General features: G+C 51.4%; 7 protein-coding genes across 7 annotated transcripts; 2 read left to right on the top strand and 5 right to left on the bottom strand.

Annotated features, from left to right (window-relative positions):
- Positions 1 to 94: 94 nt before the first annotated feature.
- On the bottom strand, positions 95 to 1,386 carry BDV14DRAFT_143310 (uncharacterized protein). The gene is made up of 2 exons (XM_073766383.1): positions 925 to 1,386; positions 95 to 872 (listed from the first exon to the last, which is right to left on the bottom strand). Exons 1-2 carry the CDS (start codon positions 1,155 to 1,157, stop codon positions 224 to 226), a joined length of 882 nt encoding a protein of 293 aa, XP_073631475.1. The 5' UTR covers positions 1,158 to 1,386; the 3' UTR covers positions 95 to 223.
- Positions 1,387 to 1,498: 112 nt separating this feature from the next.
- BDV14DRAFT_167202 (ankyrin repeat domain-containing protein) lies at positions 1,499 to 2,505 on the bottom strand. Its single transcript, XM_073767635.1, has one exon. The coding sequence runs from the start codon at positions 2,499 to 2,501 to the stop codon at positions 1,755 to 1,757; it is 747 nt and encodes a 248-aa protein (XP_073631476.1). The 5' UTR covers positions 2,502 to 2,505; the 3' UTR covers positions 1,499 to 1,754.
- BDV14DRAFT_167203 (uncharacterized protein) lies at positions 2,492 to 4,206 on the bottom strand. Its single transcript, XM_073767636.1, has one exon. It carries the CDS (start codon positions 3,510 to 3,512, stop codon positions 3,012 to 3,014), a length of 501 nt encoding a protein of 166 aa, XP_073631477.1. The 5' UTR covers positions 3,513 to 4,206; the 3' UTR covers positions 2,492 to 3,011.
- On the bottom strand, positions 3,509 to 4,233 carry BDV14DRAFT_143313 (uncharacterized protein). Its single transcript, XM_073766384.1, has one exon. The coding sequence runs from the start codon at positions 4,126 to 4,128 to the stop codon at positions 3,655 to 3,657; it is 474 nt and encodes a 157-aa protein (XP_073631478.1). The 5' UTR covers positions 4,129 to 4,233; the 3' UTR covers positions 3,509 to 3,654.
- A 519-nt stretch (positions 4,234 to 4,752) lies between these two features.
- BDV14DRAFT_196820 (uncharacterized protein) lies at positions 4,753 to 5,486 on the top strand (the record flags this gene model as incomplete). The annotated part of the gene is made up of 3 exons (XM_073772527.1): positions 4,753 to 4,945; positions 5,015 to 5,103; positions 5,178 to 5,486. The coding sequence occupies 3 exons, from the start codon at positions 4,753 to 4,755 to the stop codon at positions 5,484 to 5,486; spliced, it is 591 nt and encodes a 196-aa protein (XP_073631479.1).
- A 280-nt stretch (positions 5,487 to 5,766) lies between these two features.
- On the bottom strand, positions 5,767 to 11,851 carry BDV14DRAFT_187667 (CLN3 protein-domain-containing protein; the record flags this gene model as incomplete). The annotated part of the gene is made up of 7 exons (XM_073770978.1): positions 5,767 to 8,038; positions 8,095 to 8,179; positions 9,017 to 9,453; positions 9,508 to 10,210; positions 10,269 to 10,398; positions 10,747 to 11,535; positions 11,603 to 11,851. The coding sequence occupies 7 exons, from the start codon at positions 11,849 to 11,851 to the stop codon at positions 5,767 to 5,769; spliced, it is 4,665 nt and encodes a 1,554-aa protein (XP_073631480.1).
- Positions 11,852 to 11,983: 132 nt separating this feature from the next.
- On the top strand, positions 11,984 to 13,565 carry dph1 (2-(3-amino-3-carboxypropyl)histidine synthase). The gene is made up of 2 exons (XM_073766387.1): positions 11,984 to 12,257; positions 12,306 to 13,565. Exons 1-2 carry the CDS (start codon positions 12,116 to 12,118, stop codon positions 13,469 to 13,471), a joined length of 1,308 nt encoding a protein of 435 aa, XP_073631481.1. The 5' UTR covers positions 11,984 to 12,115; the 3' UTR covers positions 13,472 to 13,565.
- Positions 13,566 to 13,591: the final 26 nt, after the last annotated feature.

The following is a 13,591-nucleotide window of genomic DNA, read 5'->3' on the forward strand; positions in this document are numbered from 1 at the left end:
GATCCGCGATTGCAATAAGGCATCGTTGGGCTCCGTCACCAATACCCACTGGTTGGCGTAGGACTGCAGTATGAGATGCAGTGAGCAGTCAACAGTCAACGTGTCATGGTCCAAGCACTGCACTTGGTAGAATACTCTATTTCCTGCCAAAACTCGGTTTCTTCAAAAGTCAAATGGGTATACAAGTATAAATACATCAAGATTGTCTATCACTTCGCCAAGATCAAAATAGCCCCTTCATAGCTCGTGACAGATCGTCCACCAACGAGTGTCGCCGACAGCCCTTCCCTGAAACCACAACTGTGATCGGTCGCAAAACAAGACCCTCCTCCGCATTCCGATGTGATAAGTACCCACTCTCACTCAAAGTCCTTAGCTGTGCAACAAGCAATGGCCACGCCCTGTGCATCGGCGTCTGGACATCTAAGAATAGGGTGAATGTTTGTGATGGATCTTCGTCAAATAGGCCGATCGGAGATGATTTATCGAGACTATTACTGTGGTTCTCGTTTGATTCGACAGGCGCAGAGTTGCGAGTATACAGATCGGCCTGGAGTGAATCAAGGAAAGTGGTTTGCAGTGTCTTCTCCTCGTCGAGATCTGACGGAGAGTTTCCGACAAGGAGATCACGGTGTCGAAGCCATACATTAGCTTTAACTCCGGTGCACCCTGAGGCAAGAGCATACCCGACGGCATCGTGGGTCGCTCCTTCCGTCTGCGAAGGAGGCTCAAATACGCAGACAGCCGCGTGGTCCAGCAATTGGTCTGCTGTCTCTAGCGTCTGGATGAACCCAGGGAGCTCCTTGGTATATGCGGGCTCAAAGAGATAAGAAGCGATATACGGCAAAAGCATTAAGACTTGAATAACCACACTGATCAACAGTTAGAGAAGCTGGAATTTGCGGGTGATCCAAATCGACTTACAATATCATCATCACGAGACACAGCAGAGGAAGCCCACGTTCCCTCCAGCGCCTTTTGAGCGCCACAAGACATCTCGATGCGAATATCGCGATGTCAGGATGGCAATTCGCCTCAGTGGGATGAGAGCGAAGCGGGTGGTCATCGAGGAGTACCCATGAGTACTTGTCGTACTCCTTCACCTCGAGAAGCTGCTCGGTGTCACCAAGTACCTCGACATCTGGTAACTTGCCCATTGCTCCCTGCAAGACAATACGTATGTAGTATGTACCTCTCCGTCCGACGCAATTGGAGAGTGGCCGTGTAGCGGTGAGAACTCAATGGCTTAAGCAGGGGCAGGAACACAGCAGTGGGAGACGCGAGATTGCCAGGGCTCGGTGCAACATCGAGCTGAGACAAAAAGACATTGTCGAGACAACATTGGGGGTTAAGAAGGAGAGAGATGGTGGAATGGAGAGAATGACTCCATAGCACGCCATTGTTTGTTCAGATGGTTCATCGGGCTAGTTTGCCCGGCACGCGGAGCTAAAGCTAACCTTCCTCCACCGCTGTTTACAACTCGACCTACAACACTCCTCCCCTGCTTCTTCAATCTTTAATCTATATTGTCCCCCACTTCTCAATACAACATTCAGCTCCACAATCATACAATATCGCTACAATTTCTACCTTCAAATCTCCATCTTGCGTTATCTGCGGTCCTCCCAAGACGACCACAGCAAAAGCTCAGACTCCAGAGTCACGCGTGAAGCCAAGCCAATATGCAGATCCTGAGGGGCCCAGATCCACCTTCAAGGCTGCTTTGCCCCTTCTGTATCGTCAGTTCAAGGAGCTCAATCTCTCACATACTCTAGCGCATCAACAAAGTCCTCTTCATCACTGCTCTCCTCCTCGCGATGACCTGCTTCCATTCGTGTCGATGTCAAGCTCCGAATCAGAGACTCGAAAGATGCATCAGTGTCTGGAGGTACCCCTGGTCGAGCTGCAAATAATTGTCGAGCGGTTTTGAAGTTATTGTCTCTGGCATTTATTTCGAGGCCATTTAGTTGAGCTTTGGCCAGGATCTCGAACGTCCGTCCGTCTCCTCTCATCGCCGCCACATGCAACAATGTCTGGTTCCGGCTTCTATAAAGATAGTCAACCTTCAACGACAACAACAACTCAAGGCAGTCATGCGAGTTCTTGACGATAACCTCAAAAAGTGGTGTCACGCCCTCTCGATCCTCGTGAAGTGGATTTGCGCCGCATTCCAGCAAGTATTTGCATGTACGCGGGTTGTCAAAGCTTATTGCACGAGTCAATGGAGTCCTACCAAATGTGTTTTGCGAGTCTTCCAGATTCGCTCCATTAGCAAGAAGTAGGGAGAGCAAATCACTGCCCGCATCGCTCTGAGCTGCCGCATGTATCGGACGATAGCCATAGTTACAACCGGCATTGACTTCTGCGCCAAATTCAATGAGTTTGCCAGCACAGGCTTCTGAGTTGACGAGACATGCTTTCCAAAGGGCCGTTCTGCCTCTTTTATTCCGGACATTGACATCCGCACCGGGCGGAAAGGAGGAGTGCAACTGCATCCGCATCGCTCTTAAGAGCCGCCCAATGGAGAGGCGTCATTCCCATGTCGTCTTTGGCGTTCATGTCGGCGCTGTATAACCCATGGTCCAAGGCATCATCAAGCCTTAAAGGCCGAGAGCCGATGACAACCCGATGGATATGCGTAAAGTTGTACTCGTCAAGGAATATGGAAATGGTTAATGCCTCTTTCATTTCATCCTCATCTTTTTCTTTTCCTTGTGTCAATTCACGCGGTTGTAGTATCCGCACCAACGCATCGTATATCGCTGGCAGCCCCCAAAAGTCCTCCAGGAATGGATCCGCCCCAGCAGCAAGCAGAATATTTATCGATTTGGCGCTTTCTAATTGGAATGCATAATGCAGGGACGAGAACCCCTGGCGGTATGAGACGTCCATAACCGCGCCAGGACGGCGTTGCAACATTTGCTTTAGCTCTGCCAGCTTTCTTCCCCTCACAAAAGCAAATATGCTCATGCTGTTGTGCTCATCTGTGACATTTGCTGTCATTCCAAGGCTTACTCCGAGACTGGGCTTGCCGTCATCAACCCAGCAGATACAACAACAGACATACCCAAGGGTTTGAACGGGGTGGAATAGGTCACTTGCAAGAACTTCACCCGCGCCTTTTGGCACGAGAGGACGCTGCATCTTGGGCCCATCAGTGTCCACCCAAAGAAGATAATAGACACTGACCCCAGGACGCTTTGGAAGGGCGCAACGCGGAATTGGCCACGCTTTCTTCCAACATGGCATCTGCATCGGCAACGAGGGCCGCATGAGCTCACTGAAACGTCGAGTGGCTCTACTTTTGCCAGCATCCCCTGGGTAGCAGGTACCCCGCCATGACCTAGATGTTCCCAGGGCCATTCTTCTAGGGGGACCTTGGATCCTGGCAGGGTGCGGTATGTCGTTTGGTCTATCGCCCGCTGTGAGACATCTTCCAGACTTGTCATGATGCTAGTCAACGACCGCGTCATAGAATCCGACCAAAGCCTCTGTTCACGCTGATACGCCATAATGCAAGATTCTATCCGAAGACCTTGAGACCTTTGCCTAGGTTAGCAACAAAATGGTTCATACGAGAGGGGCATAAAACTCACGCCGAATAAACACTCAGAACCTCAATCGTATCGAACCTCAAGTTCCGCAACTCGGCCCTTAACACGTCGACTCTCCCGTTACCCTCATCCACTTGAGGCTCAGGGTCTGTCGACGGGAATATCTCTCCAAATCACAGACAACGCCCCCCAATTGCTCCAAAAACGGTTCAACCCTCCGCACCAGATCTCTCAAGACCGTGATATATGGGCAATTTCTTCCATGCTTCTCCCCTTTCTCCCCAGCATAGCACTCTCGGAGCTGCAACTCCGCAGCAAAGCTCTTGAGTCGAATCGTCGCGTCATGCAGATACTCCACCTCCTCTGCTAGAGAGGTAACCGAAGCTGGAGCATCTCTCCATTGTCTGATGAGCTTCGAACTGGCAAAGGATGTGCGTGCGAGGACATCGATGCCGCCGGCTATCGCTAGAATGGTGGAGGCTAGTTCGGCCATGATTGTGATAAGTTGACAATACACTCGATTTACTGAGCAAGTAAGTACTTCTAAATTACTTATGCAGGCACATTTCAGCATCCCATACAGGAGATGGACACTGGATTCAAATAGGTAGGCAGTTAACCCAGAACGCCAGAGTTACGCGGAGCCTCAGATGGGTGATGTAGTGCTGCCTATCAGCGGCCCAGCGCCAACAAATACACCGGAAGCACCACGAGAATCCCACCGTTATCTAGCTTACCAGCCGCCCAGGCAATGGCAATTGCCTCGCTAGGGCGGGCTTAGTATCTTGGCCAGATACCTTCAGTATGCGATTATCCAACGACGACGTATGGGGCGCCCGGGCAAAGGATGAACAAAGAACATGACCTCAGGGTCTCGCTTATCTTTCGGGACACGAACTTGTAGATCAAATTACAGCTCTGACGTGGATTAGATAGGAAGATATGTATCCGATGATATCCAGCGTCCGGGTACTTTCTCATATGGTTCCGAAGTTCTGCGTAGATATATCGTAGGTAGTCAGCCACCTAAGCAACTTAGTCCCATCCTGGAAGACATCTTAAAATGATACCTACTATCTAGACAACTATGTGTACACAAATTACTGTCATTAATTCATCCTAAGATCCAGTCGAATGTCATCGTGATGTTGGACCCTTTTCGTAGGGCAGACGGTACTGTCAGGTGACATGACCGTCCATGGCCGTTGCTGGCCATCTTGGGAACATTCCTCCGCTTCATCCTTCACCTCCAAGCGCAAGCATAATCCCAAACACCTTCAAGATGATCATCACCGACAAAGAAATATACAACCCCACAATCCCAGACCCCCCCCCCAAAGACCTCGTCGCCAACCTATGCCGCCAAAAAGGCCTCGACTTCGCGAGCGAGGGTCCTGACGGAGCTTATTGCTATTGAGCCCCCTGAGGGTGTCTTTGGGAGCTTTGGACCAAGGGGGTAGAGCGGTATATCAGGCATATGTTTTTCAAGAATCGGGAGGCAGCGAGGGTATACACTTCGGCAGGGGAGCTGCAGGATTCTATTAATCGTGTAAGGAAGCTTTATCCATCTACACAGTCACTAACTAACAGCAACTCCCCCCTTACCTCTACCTACATATCTAGATCCTTGACATCATCCGCACAAGCACAGGCCAAGACCACGGCACAGTAAATTTCACCGACGAGCCATTAACCTGCTATCACGGCGACATCTACCGCGAGAACTTCCCCGTCGACCGCGTTGGGAATCTCTGGGTTGTCGATTTCGATATCACGGGCGTGCTGCCGGCGAGTTTTGCCAATTGGCCGCTGGATACGAAGTATAAGCATCCGTTGCCGATTCCTGTTCGGGAGACTATTCCGCTGGGTACGTCGAAGAATTTAAAGGCTATGTTTCGGGCTTATCGGTTTAATCAGTTTTCTGTTGGGTGAAATTGGACCTCTGAATTTCTACAGAAGTTGTTAACTCACTTACTGCCTACAGTGAAATTTAAGGCGATGGCAGGATTGCTTGAGATAGACTGGACGTCTACTACACCCAAAGTGATACCCTGAATATGGGGGTTTTCAGCAAGAATACGTTCTTTCCGACCATGTTACTCGGAACTTCACTTCTCATTTTGCTTGGCTATATTGCAACTCGTTTGCCGACCATGGCCAGGAAATTTGGTAACGCGGCTACACTTCTATTTCTCTGACAAGCGACACTCTATCACGGCGTCCTCGCCCCTTCTCCAATCCCGTTCAAACCACCCGCAAGACCCGACATCCTTCGCCCAAGCAAATCCTCCTCGCTCGGCAGGCTATAGAGACTGTGCTCTCTTTGCAACTGCCTCGCAGGACTGCTAGGGTCTGACGCCCACTCCGGGAGAATATTGATGTTTGTTGGTGCTAATGGGCGGCGTTTGCCTAGCCCTAGGGCGCCGATGCTGACGGTGTTAGAGCGGGATGAGCGGGTGCGTCGCTGGGTTTGCGAGGGGCTGGTGATCGTGCTGATGTCATCGGCTGAGGTTGAGGGGGGTTGTTTGGTGGTGAGTGCTGACTCGGTTGCTGTGCCATTTATCCCTGGGTGAGACGAAGAGGATGGAGGATTAGCACGACGAGCAGCTGTTTTCAAGGGCGTCATCTTGCCAATACTCATCTCAAGCGGCTTATCCTCATCAACCGAGGACTCCCCCGTAAAAGTGCGCTTGTGATTGCGCCCGGAGGCAGAAGCCGAAGCCTGCTCTTCACTTTCCCAATTAACCCTTGCAACGTTCGCCTCCGATAGTGCATCACTATCGCTCAAACTGGAACTCGAGCTATTGATCTCAGCCATGTTAACCAGCGTCTGGATCCACGCCGCACATCGATCGATATGCTTCCAGCTGTCTGGGAAGAACCCTGCCATTTGCATGAAGCCGTGCGAGACACCGGGGAGGAGCGAGACCTCGACGTGATCTTTTTCGTTGAATTGACGATGGCTCTTCTCGAGTCCTAGCTCTTGACGCTCCTGGAATCGGCGCAATTTGGCTTGCCTTAGTCGACCGGCGAAGACAACTGTGTCGTCGACTAGGGGGTCTCGTTCGCCTGTGAGTATGTATGTCTTGGGAAACTGCGCGAGGAGGGCCTCTGGTGCGATGACGGGGGAGAGGAGATAATCTGTGTTGAAGTCTGGTCGGTTATGCGGACCGATATACAGGATTATCATTGCGCGCATCATCTCCGGCGAGAGGATCCGGTCGTTGACGTAGGAAATGACTGAGGAGACGGCGAGTCTGGTCTGGATCTTTTTTGGCTGGTTGTTTGCGAAGTACGCGGGTTGTGACTCTGCTTCAGTCTGGTCTTCTTCGTCCACTGCTAACTCGGGTGGCTCCTCTGCTAGGGCACCGGTCTCGAGGTCTGGATCGGAGAGGTACGAACTCATGTGCAGCTCGTTTGCAGATTCGCCGGGGGTGGCGAAGGGAGTCAGTCTGTGGTAGTCCATGTCTTTTCTTTCAGCGACCCTCCGGTTGGTGCTCTTGTCTTGGATTAGTGCCATTTGCTCTTCGGTCATCCAGCTCTCGATTTTCATGTTAAGTGCTGGGTATGCTAGAACCAACCCGTCTGGTTTCGGAAGTGAACTTTGACCTTGCCCTAGAGTTTGTCCTCTGCTACCAGACTGGAGAACCATCAAGGTTGTGCCAACAGCCAAATTGGCACCGGCACTGTCACCTGAGATTATTATGCGGGGTGGAGCATCCCCATTGAGCCCTAAACATCGGCCACGCGTGGTTATAATTGAGTGATAGACATCATAACATTCGTTGAGAGCATAAGGGTACGGGTACTCTGGAGCTTTTTTGTAGTTAAGACTCAAAATAGGAAGTTTGGTCTTCCCAGCCCAGGCAAGGAGTCGGTCCTCGGAGTGCCGCGGTGTCATCGAAACGAAACCGCCTCCGGGGATATCCAGGATGATGCATGTTTGATCTCGCAACGCACTTAGAGGGCCGTCAAAGTACAGCCAAGCGTTGGTTGGTTCATGATAGACAGACTGGCGTGGTCGAGGAATGCGTATAGCGCGGGGGTAGTATCTCGTCAGTCGCGGACGTACGAGTGCCTGCAAAGCCCATAGAAACGGCGTCGTTCCTTTATTCCATGATACTCGGAGGTGCTCTACCGTCAGAGTAGCCCGAACCCTTCGAACCTTATCATCTGCCTGCTCTGCCGCAAATAGATAATAGACGGTGCCGGCCAAGGACGCAATTTCCCGGAGCCACCTTGGCCGCACTTTCATTGCAGTCCAGTACCCTGCATCCAGCGCAGTTGTAATCCATGTTGCTCGGAAAAAAGATCGAGAGTATAGATTTGCTAATGGCTCGGGACATTCGAGACCCACGATCTTGGCGAAGTTCCGGCAGAAGTATAACCAAAGGACAACGGCGACGGTCGTTTGCCAAACGCTCAGTTTTCGAGAGAGGCGCGATGAAAAACGCCGGACCAGGGGAGGGCCATGCTTGTTTCCCCTAGGAGAGTTATACTTAGCGGCTGTGATGTTGGGTTACCGGCTAGGGCAACGTACCTGAAGAGGTAGTATGACCAGAAGACGAAGACGGCAAGTACCTGGACCTTTCGGAATTTGGTCGACGGTCTCCCCAGGACGTGGTCTGAGCAGTTGGTTAGTGTTACGCAGGACTGTCGGACAATTCGACATACCTATCATTGCCACAAGCTAGAAGTATAGGTTGATTGTGCGACACGGCAAGATGAGGCTTGAATGGGGGATAATAATGGTATGAGATGTCACACAGATCGTTGCGAATTGTAATTTCTTAGGTCAAGGTCGAAAGGGAAGCAATGTATAAGACGACAATCGGTCAATCCATCCTAGTAAACGCGTACGCTATCAGCCTTACAAAGAATGTCCAAGAGATGCAGGAAGCAGGGTATAATTTGGGAAAGGAATGCACAGCGTTTACCAAAAAAAAAGAGATACATTAAGAGTATCTAAGATTGAGGACACTCTTGACAAGGCCATGGCTGTCAGAGACACACATCATCGTCAGAATGCTCGAGTCGACAATAGCAATGCATGTGAAAGGCAAAAAGGGCCCCACCAGCCCACTATTGGGACTCACCTATGAACAACCATACACAGGGTGTCCCTTAAGTCATTCCTGAGGAATTGGTGGATCATTGATGATGTTGGCTTTTTTCGGTGGTCCAGACATACCCCGGGCGTTCCTCGATCACATGCAAGCCCGGTCCTGTGACGTTACTGCCACCCTTGTCAGCTGAACTCTCTTATACCACCACCTACTCCGGTAACCTAGTTCTACTGATATACGATGCCTCAAATACCAGGCTTGCAGCACTGAAATATCAGCTTGCATATTGCTTGCATATTTTATTTTCTAGCCGCCCATGTTCAAATCACGTTCGCCGGCAGTAGTCCCGGCTGTGCGAAACCTGCCAATCGCAGAGCCACACTTCAAAAATCATACCCAAGAACCCTGCAATGCAGATACCGCCCGAGTCACTGACAGTTGTTGCCCCCAGCGAGAACTCGCGGTCTTCGCGGGGTACACGGTCACCGATCTCCGCAAACGTGTTCACGTACACAAGACCTCCGAGAAGACCTTCCCAGAACACCACAAGGAACACAATGTATACATTAGGGATAAAGTTGAACAGAGCGTGCAGCGTCAACACTATGAGGTTGATAATCTGCAAGCAAGATGGGAAGTAGAGGTCGTGTATACGAAAGATGGGAGTAGAAGAGCGAGAGATGAAGACGCCAACCTGGTATATCGCGTTATATGCCGGATAGAACGCCCGGAATTGCTCGAATGGTGTTTCCTCCAACGGAAAGAGTAACGTCGGGGAAACCCCTTGGTTGATGGAGTACTCCGCAATGTACACCAGCAGGAGCGGAAGCATGCTGCAAGCAATTAGTAAGGATGCCAAAGAACGCACATGGAAGGTAGATACATACAAAGGGAAGAAAAGCCCTCGCGCGCGTCGCATATTTGCTCTCACGCTCTGCCATCGAGAATGCGTGGTCTTAACGCTGTGTGCAGAATGGATTGAGGATCCAAGCAAGCCCTCTCTTTCTTCGTCAATGTCTTCGCGAGCATTTTCACCTTCTTGCCCTTCTCCGTCTTCACTTCTGCTATTCCTGGACTCCAACCGCGCGCGCGGCAGTATCAAGAAGAAGCTGACAGCCAAGACGGCCGGCAAGAAAGCCGACGTGAGTAAAGTCGTCTTGACTTTCAGCCCCAAAGACGTAGTCGCCAGCGCATATGCACCGGCTCCAACCAGCCCAGCAGCCCCGGTACCACTTCCCCAAGCCGCCAGGCTGAAAGGACCGTAGAAATGTGTCAACCCAACAAAGCTCAGCTCGCCCAGGCCACTCGACAAGCTTGCCAGAACAATGCCCGCAAATTTGGAAGATATAGAACCACCATCGACATATGCCGGGCTAAGCGCCACCACAAGCATGCCTAGCGCGGAAAGGACAACGCATATTACAATTCGTGCCGAGTAAGGGACCGCTTGTATAAAGTAGGGGGCGACAAGTTTTGTTCCGAAGGAGGGAAGTACGTCGGCTAGGAGTACGACGCCTTTGGGCACATTGGGTCCGACCAGATCTAGAGCTGCCGATAGGATGATGACATAGAGAACGTTGTTGATCAGACCTAATGATGGCGACGCAGTTAGACGGTGCAGTGGGCGTCAAATGGAGACAGCGCATACCGAACAACCAAAATGCAACGCAGACCTTGGGATCGGCTCCTTGGAATAGAGCTCGTAGCTGCCCTCGGAAACGGGCCCATGATGATGACGGAGACCCTGGGTGAGGTAGCATTCGGTCCTCAGGCATCAGCTGCGTTGGAGGCTAGAGAGTGTATTAGTAGACTACAAAGTACGCTGCTCAGCGGCACAAGTTAGTAGTCATTGAATTGCAAGGGAGATATGTATGCGCATTATAGACAAGTAGCGAATGCCAGTCAAGGAAAAGTGAGAATAAGAAGGGAGCTCGGAGTCCGGTGAGACTCGAAGTCGCGTGCCACCTTGCCGAAGCGGTGAGCACTGTAGAGATAAGGCACCCATTGAAAAGACAGATAAGACAAGATAGCTGCTGCCAACATGTACATATTTGTTGCAGAAATGAATTATAGACGGCGGTCATTGCATGCATAATATACAGAGACTATGACTGGAGACGCGCCACCGTCGCCTTTCCAGCCCTACTATCATTAGCTCGACCTAGCTCCCCACTGATCCATGCACCGATTCTCGACATCTCCTCCAAGTCAATGCCAGTATGCATCCCGAGTCCGTGAACGGTATGGATAAGATCCTCCGTGGAGACATTGCCCGTCGCCCCCTTGGAGTAAGGGCAACCGCCGAGTCCGCCAACACTGCTGTCAAAAATACGGATCCCGTGCTCCAATCCTACGATAGTATTCACCAGCGCCTGGCCGTAGGTATCGTGAAAATGAAGAGCCAAATCAGTGTTAGCGATACCAGCCGCCTTCAAAGTCTGGAGAAGCTCCATTGTGCGGGGTGCAGTTCCCATTCCCGTAGTGTCGGCTACCGACACCTCGTCCGCCCCCATTTCGAGTAAGGTCGCCGTGATATCAGCGACCTTTGACGGCGAAACATCTGGACCCTCGTACGGACATCCGAGTGCTACTGAGACGTATCCGCGAACTCGAATATCCTTTGTTTTGGCCAACGCAACAATGGGCCGAATGCGATCCAATGATTCCTGGATGGTGCAGTTGGTGTTAGCCTTGGAGAAGGCTTCTGTAGCTGCAGCGAAAAGAGATATTTCTGTTGTAGTTGGAGGCTTTGTGGCCGTCCCTTCTGTGCTCGCTGGGACCCTGGTCGAATCCATGACCTTGATCAGACCCTCCAGTCCCTTGACATTTGGAACAAGGTAATTGTAGGCAATTTCGTTTTGTGATTGAGGAGGCGATTGTGAAAGCTTTTCACATATCTCTGCTGTACTCGCCATCTAACATTGCCTGGCTGTCAGTTTTGTTCGATGGTGACGCCTAACAGCGGTCCATGCGGGGACATACCTGTGGCACCCATTTCGCAGGTACAAACGAACCTGCCTCGATTGTCGTGACGCCAGTCTTTGCAAGTTTCGATATTAGTTCAAGTTTCGTTTCGAGAGATATAGTCTTCTTCTCGTTTTGTAGTCCATCGCGAGGTCCGACTTCGACTATGCGAACATGGTCCGAAGTTAACCGCGCCTCTGTCGCAAAGCGTCTCGTCGGCGCTCGAAGGATGGACGGGAGCCCTAGCTTGAATCGAGGTTTGATCATGTTGAAGAGAAAAATATGTCCTAGCCGAAGTAAAAGATGTAGGACATGGGTCAAAGAAGAAGAAGGGTAAGGCCATTCACCCCAGGTTAAGAGCGGGCGGAATGCGGAGAAGCAGTGGAAGTGGCACAGGAAGGCTGAAAGAGGCTAAACCCGGAAACCCCACTCTCCCCTCTTGAAAAAATGGTTGATCATCAATAATGATCTCTCCTTCAACTACTCTTCTTATACTTTGCACTCTACCTTTAGGTTCATAAATCATCCAGTATGGGAGACTCAAGAGAGACAACACAGGCGAACGCCTCGCTCCGCCAACCTAAGAAGAGATTTGTCGGAAGACGCACAGCAGACGCTCAGGCACAATCATCCCCCGCCGTCCAAGATGTTGAATCCACCAGCGTACAAAAAGGTAACAATTCGAGGACTCCCAGTCTTGCCTCATAGCTAACAATAGTAGCCGCTCCCCGAAGAACACCTCGAACCCTCAACCAAGTCCCTCCCGAAATCCTCGAAGACCCCGACATCCTCGCCGCAATCGACCTCCTACCCAAAAACTACTCCTTCGAGATCCCCAAAACCATCCACCGCATCCGCACCTCCAGCGCAAAGCGCATAGCTCTCCAATTTCCAGAGGGCCTCCTCCTCTTCGCAACCACAATCTCCGACATCCTCACCCAATTCTGCCCAGGCACAGAAACCCTCATCATGGGCGACGTGACCTACGGCGCCTGCTGCATAGACGACTACACCGCGCGCGCACTAGGCTGCGACCTCCTAGTCCACTACGCCCACTCATGCCTGATTCCCGTGGACGTAACGAAGATCAAAACACTCTATATCTTCGTCGACATCTCCATCGACACCACGCACCTCCTCGCAACGCTCGAGCGCAATTTCCAACCGGGCAAAACAATCGCCACAGTCGGGACAATCCAATTCAACGCAACGCTGCACGGCCTTAAACCCGTTCTCGAACGCGCAGGGTTCAACGTTATCATCCCGCAAATCACACCTCTCTCCAAGGGCGAAATCTTGGGATGCACCTCTCCGACCCTTTCTGATAAACAAATTGACTACCTCCTCTACCTCGGCGACGGCCGCTTCCACCTCGAGTCCGCAATGATCCATAATCCCTCTATCCCCGCCTACCGCTACGACCCATACTCCCGCACCCTCTCGCGCGAATCCTACGACCACGCCGAAATGCACACCCTCCGCCGCGACGCCATCTCATCCGCGCGCTCCGCAAAGAAATGGGGAATCATTCTCGGCTCTCTAGGCCGACAAGGCAACCCACACACAATGGCCATGATCGAGAACCACCTGAACGAAAAGGGTATCCCCTTCGTCAATCTCCTCCTCTCCGAAATCTTCCCTGGGAAATTGGCGGCAATGAGCGATGTCGAGTGCTGGGTGCAGATTGCTTGTCCGCGACTGAGCATTGATTGGGGGTATGCGTTTCCGAGACCGCTGCTTACGCCCTATGAGGCGCTTATTGCGTTGGGGATTAGGGAGGATTGGGAAAGTAGCCATGGGGGTGTTTATCCTATGGACTTTTATGCGAAGGATGGGCTTGGGAGGACGAAGCCTCAGCAGCAGCAGCAGGCTGTGCAGACTGCTTGAGTTGGGTTCTGCTGGGTTCTGCTTGATATGGTTAGGTATAGAACTTTCTTACGATTATCTACGACACGCATATAGACGGGCTAGGTTATACAAAATTGATTTATGGCTACGAGATGGAAA

Source organism: Aspergillus stella-maris (assembly GCF_047715825.1).
Source record: "Aspergillus stella-maris strain CBS 113639 unplaced genomic scaffold BDV14scaffold_8, whole genome shotgun sequence".
NCBI lineage: Eukaryota > Fungi > Ascomycota > Eurotiomycetes > Eurotiales > Aspergillaceae > Aspergillus > Aspergillus stella-maris.

Bases quoted from the DNA above. Each gene is read 5' to 3' on its own strand.
- BDV14DRAFT_143310 (XM_073766383.1), bottom strand. From the start codon at position 1,157: ATGGGCAAGTTACCAGATGTCGAGGTACTTGGTGACACCGAGCAGCTT. The intron at 873-924 runs GTAAGTCGATTT...ACTGTTGATCAG, and splicing joins TGTCTCGTGATGATGATATT to TGTGGTTATTCAAGTCTTAA.
- BDV14DRAFT_167202 (XM_073767635.1), bottom strand. From the start codon at position 2,501: ATGCGGATGCAGTTGCACTCCTCCTTTCCGCCCGGTGCGGATGTCAAT.
- BDV14DRAFT_167203 (XM_073767636.1), bottom strand. From the start codon at position 3,512: ATGGCGTATCAGCGTGAACAGAGGCTTTGGTCGGATTCTATGACGCGG.
- BDV14DRAFT_143313 (XM_073766384.1), bottom strand. From the start codon at position 4,128: ATGCTGAAATGTGCCTGCATAAGTAATTTAGAAGTACTTACTTGCTCA.
- dph1 (XM_073766387.1), top strand. From the start codon at position 12,116: ATGGGAGACTCAAGAGAGACAACACAGGCGAACGCCTCGCTCCGCCAA. The intron at 12,258-12,305 runs GTAACAATTCGA...TAACAATAGTAG, and splicing joins ATCCACCAGCGTACAAAAAG to CCGCTCCCCGAAGAACACCT.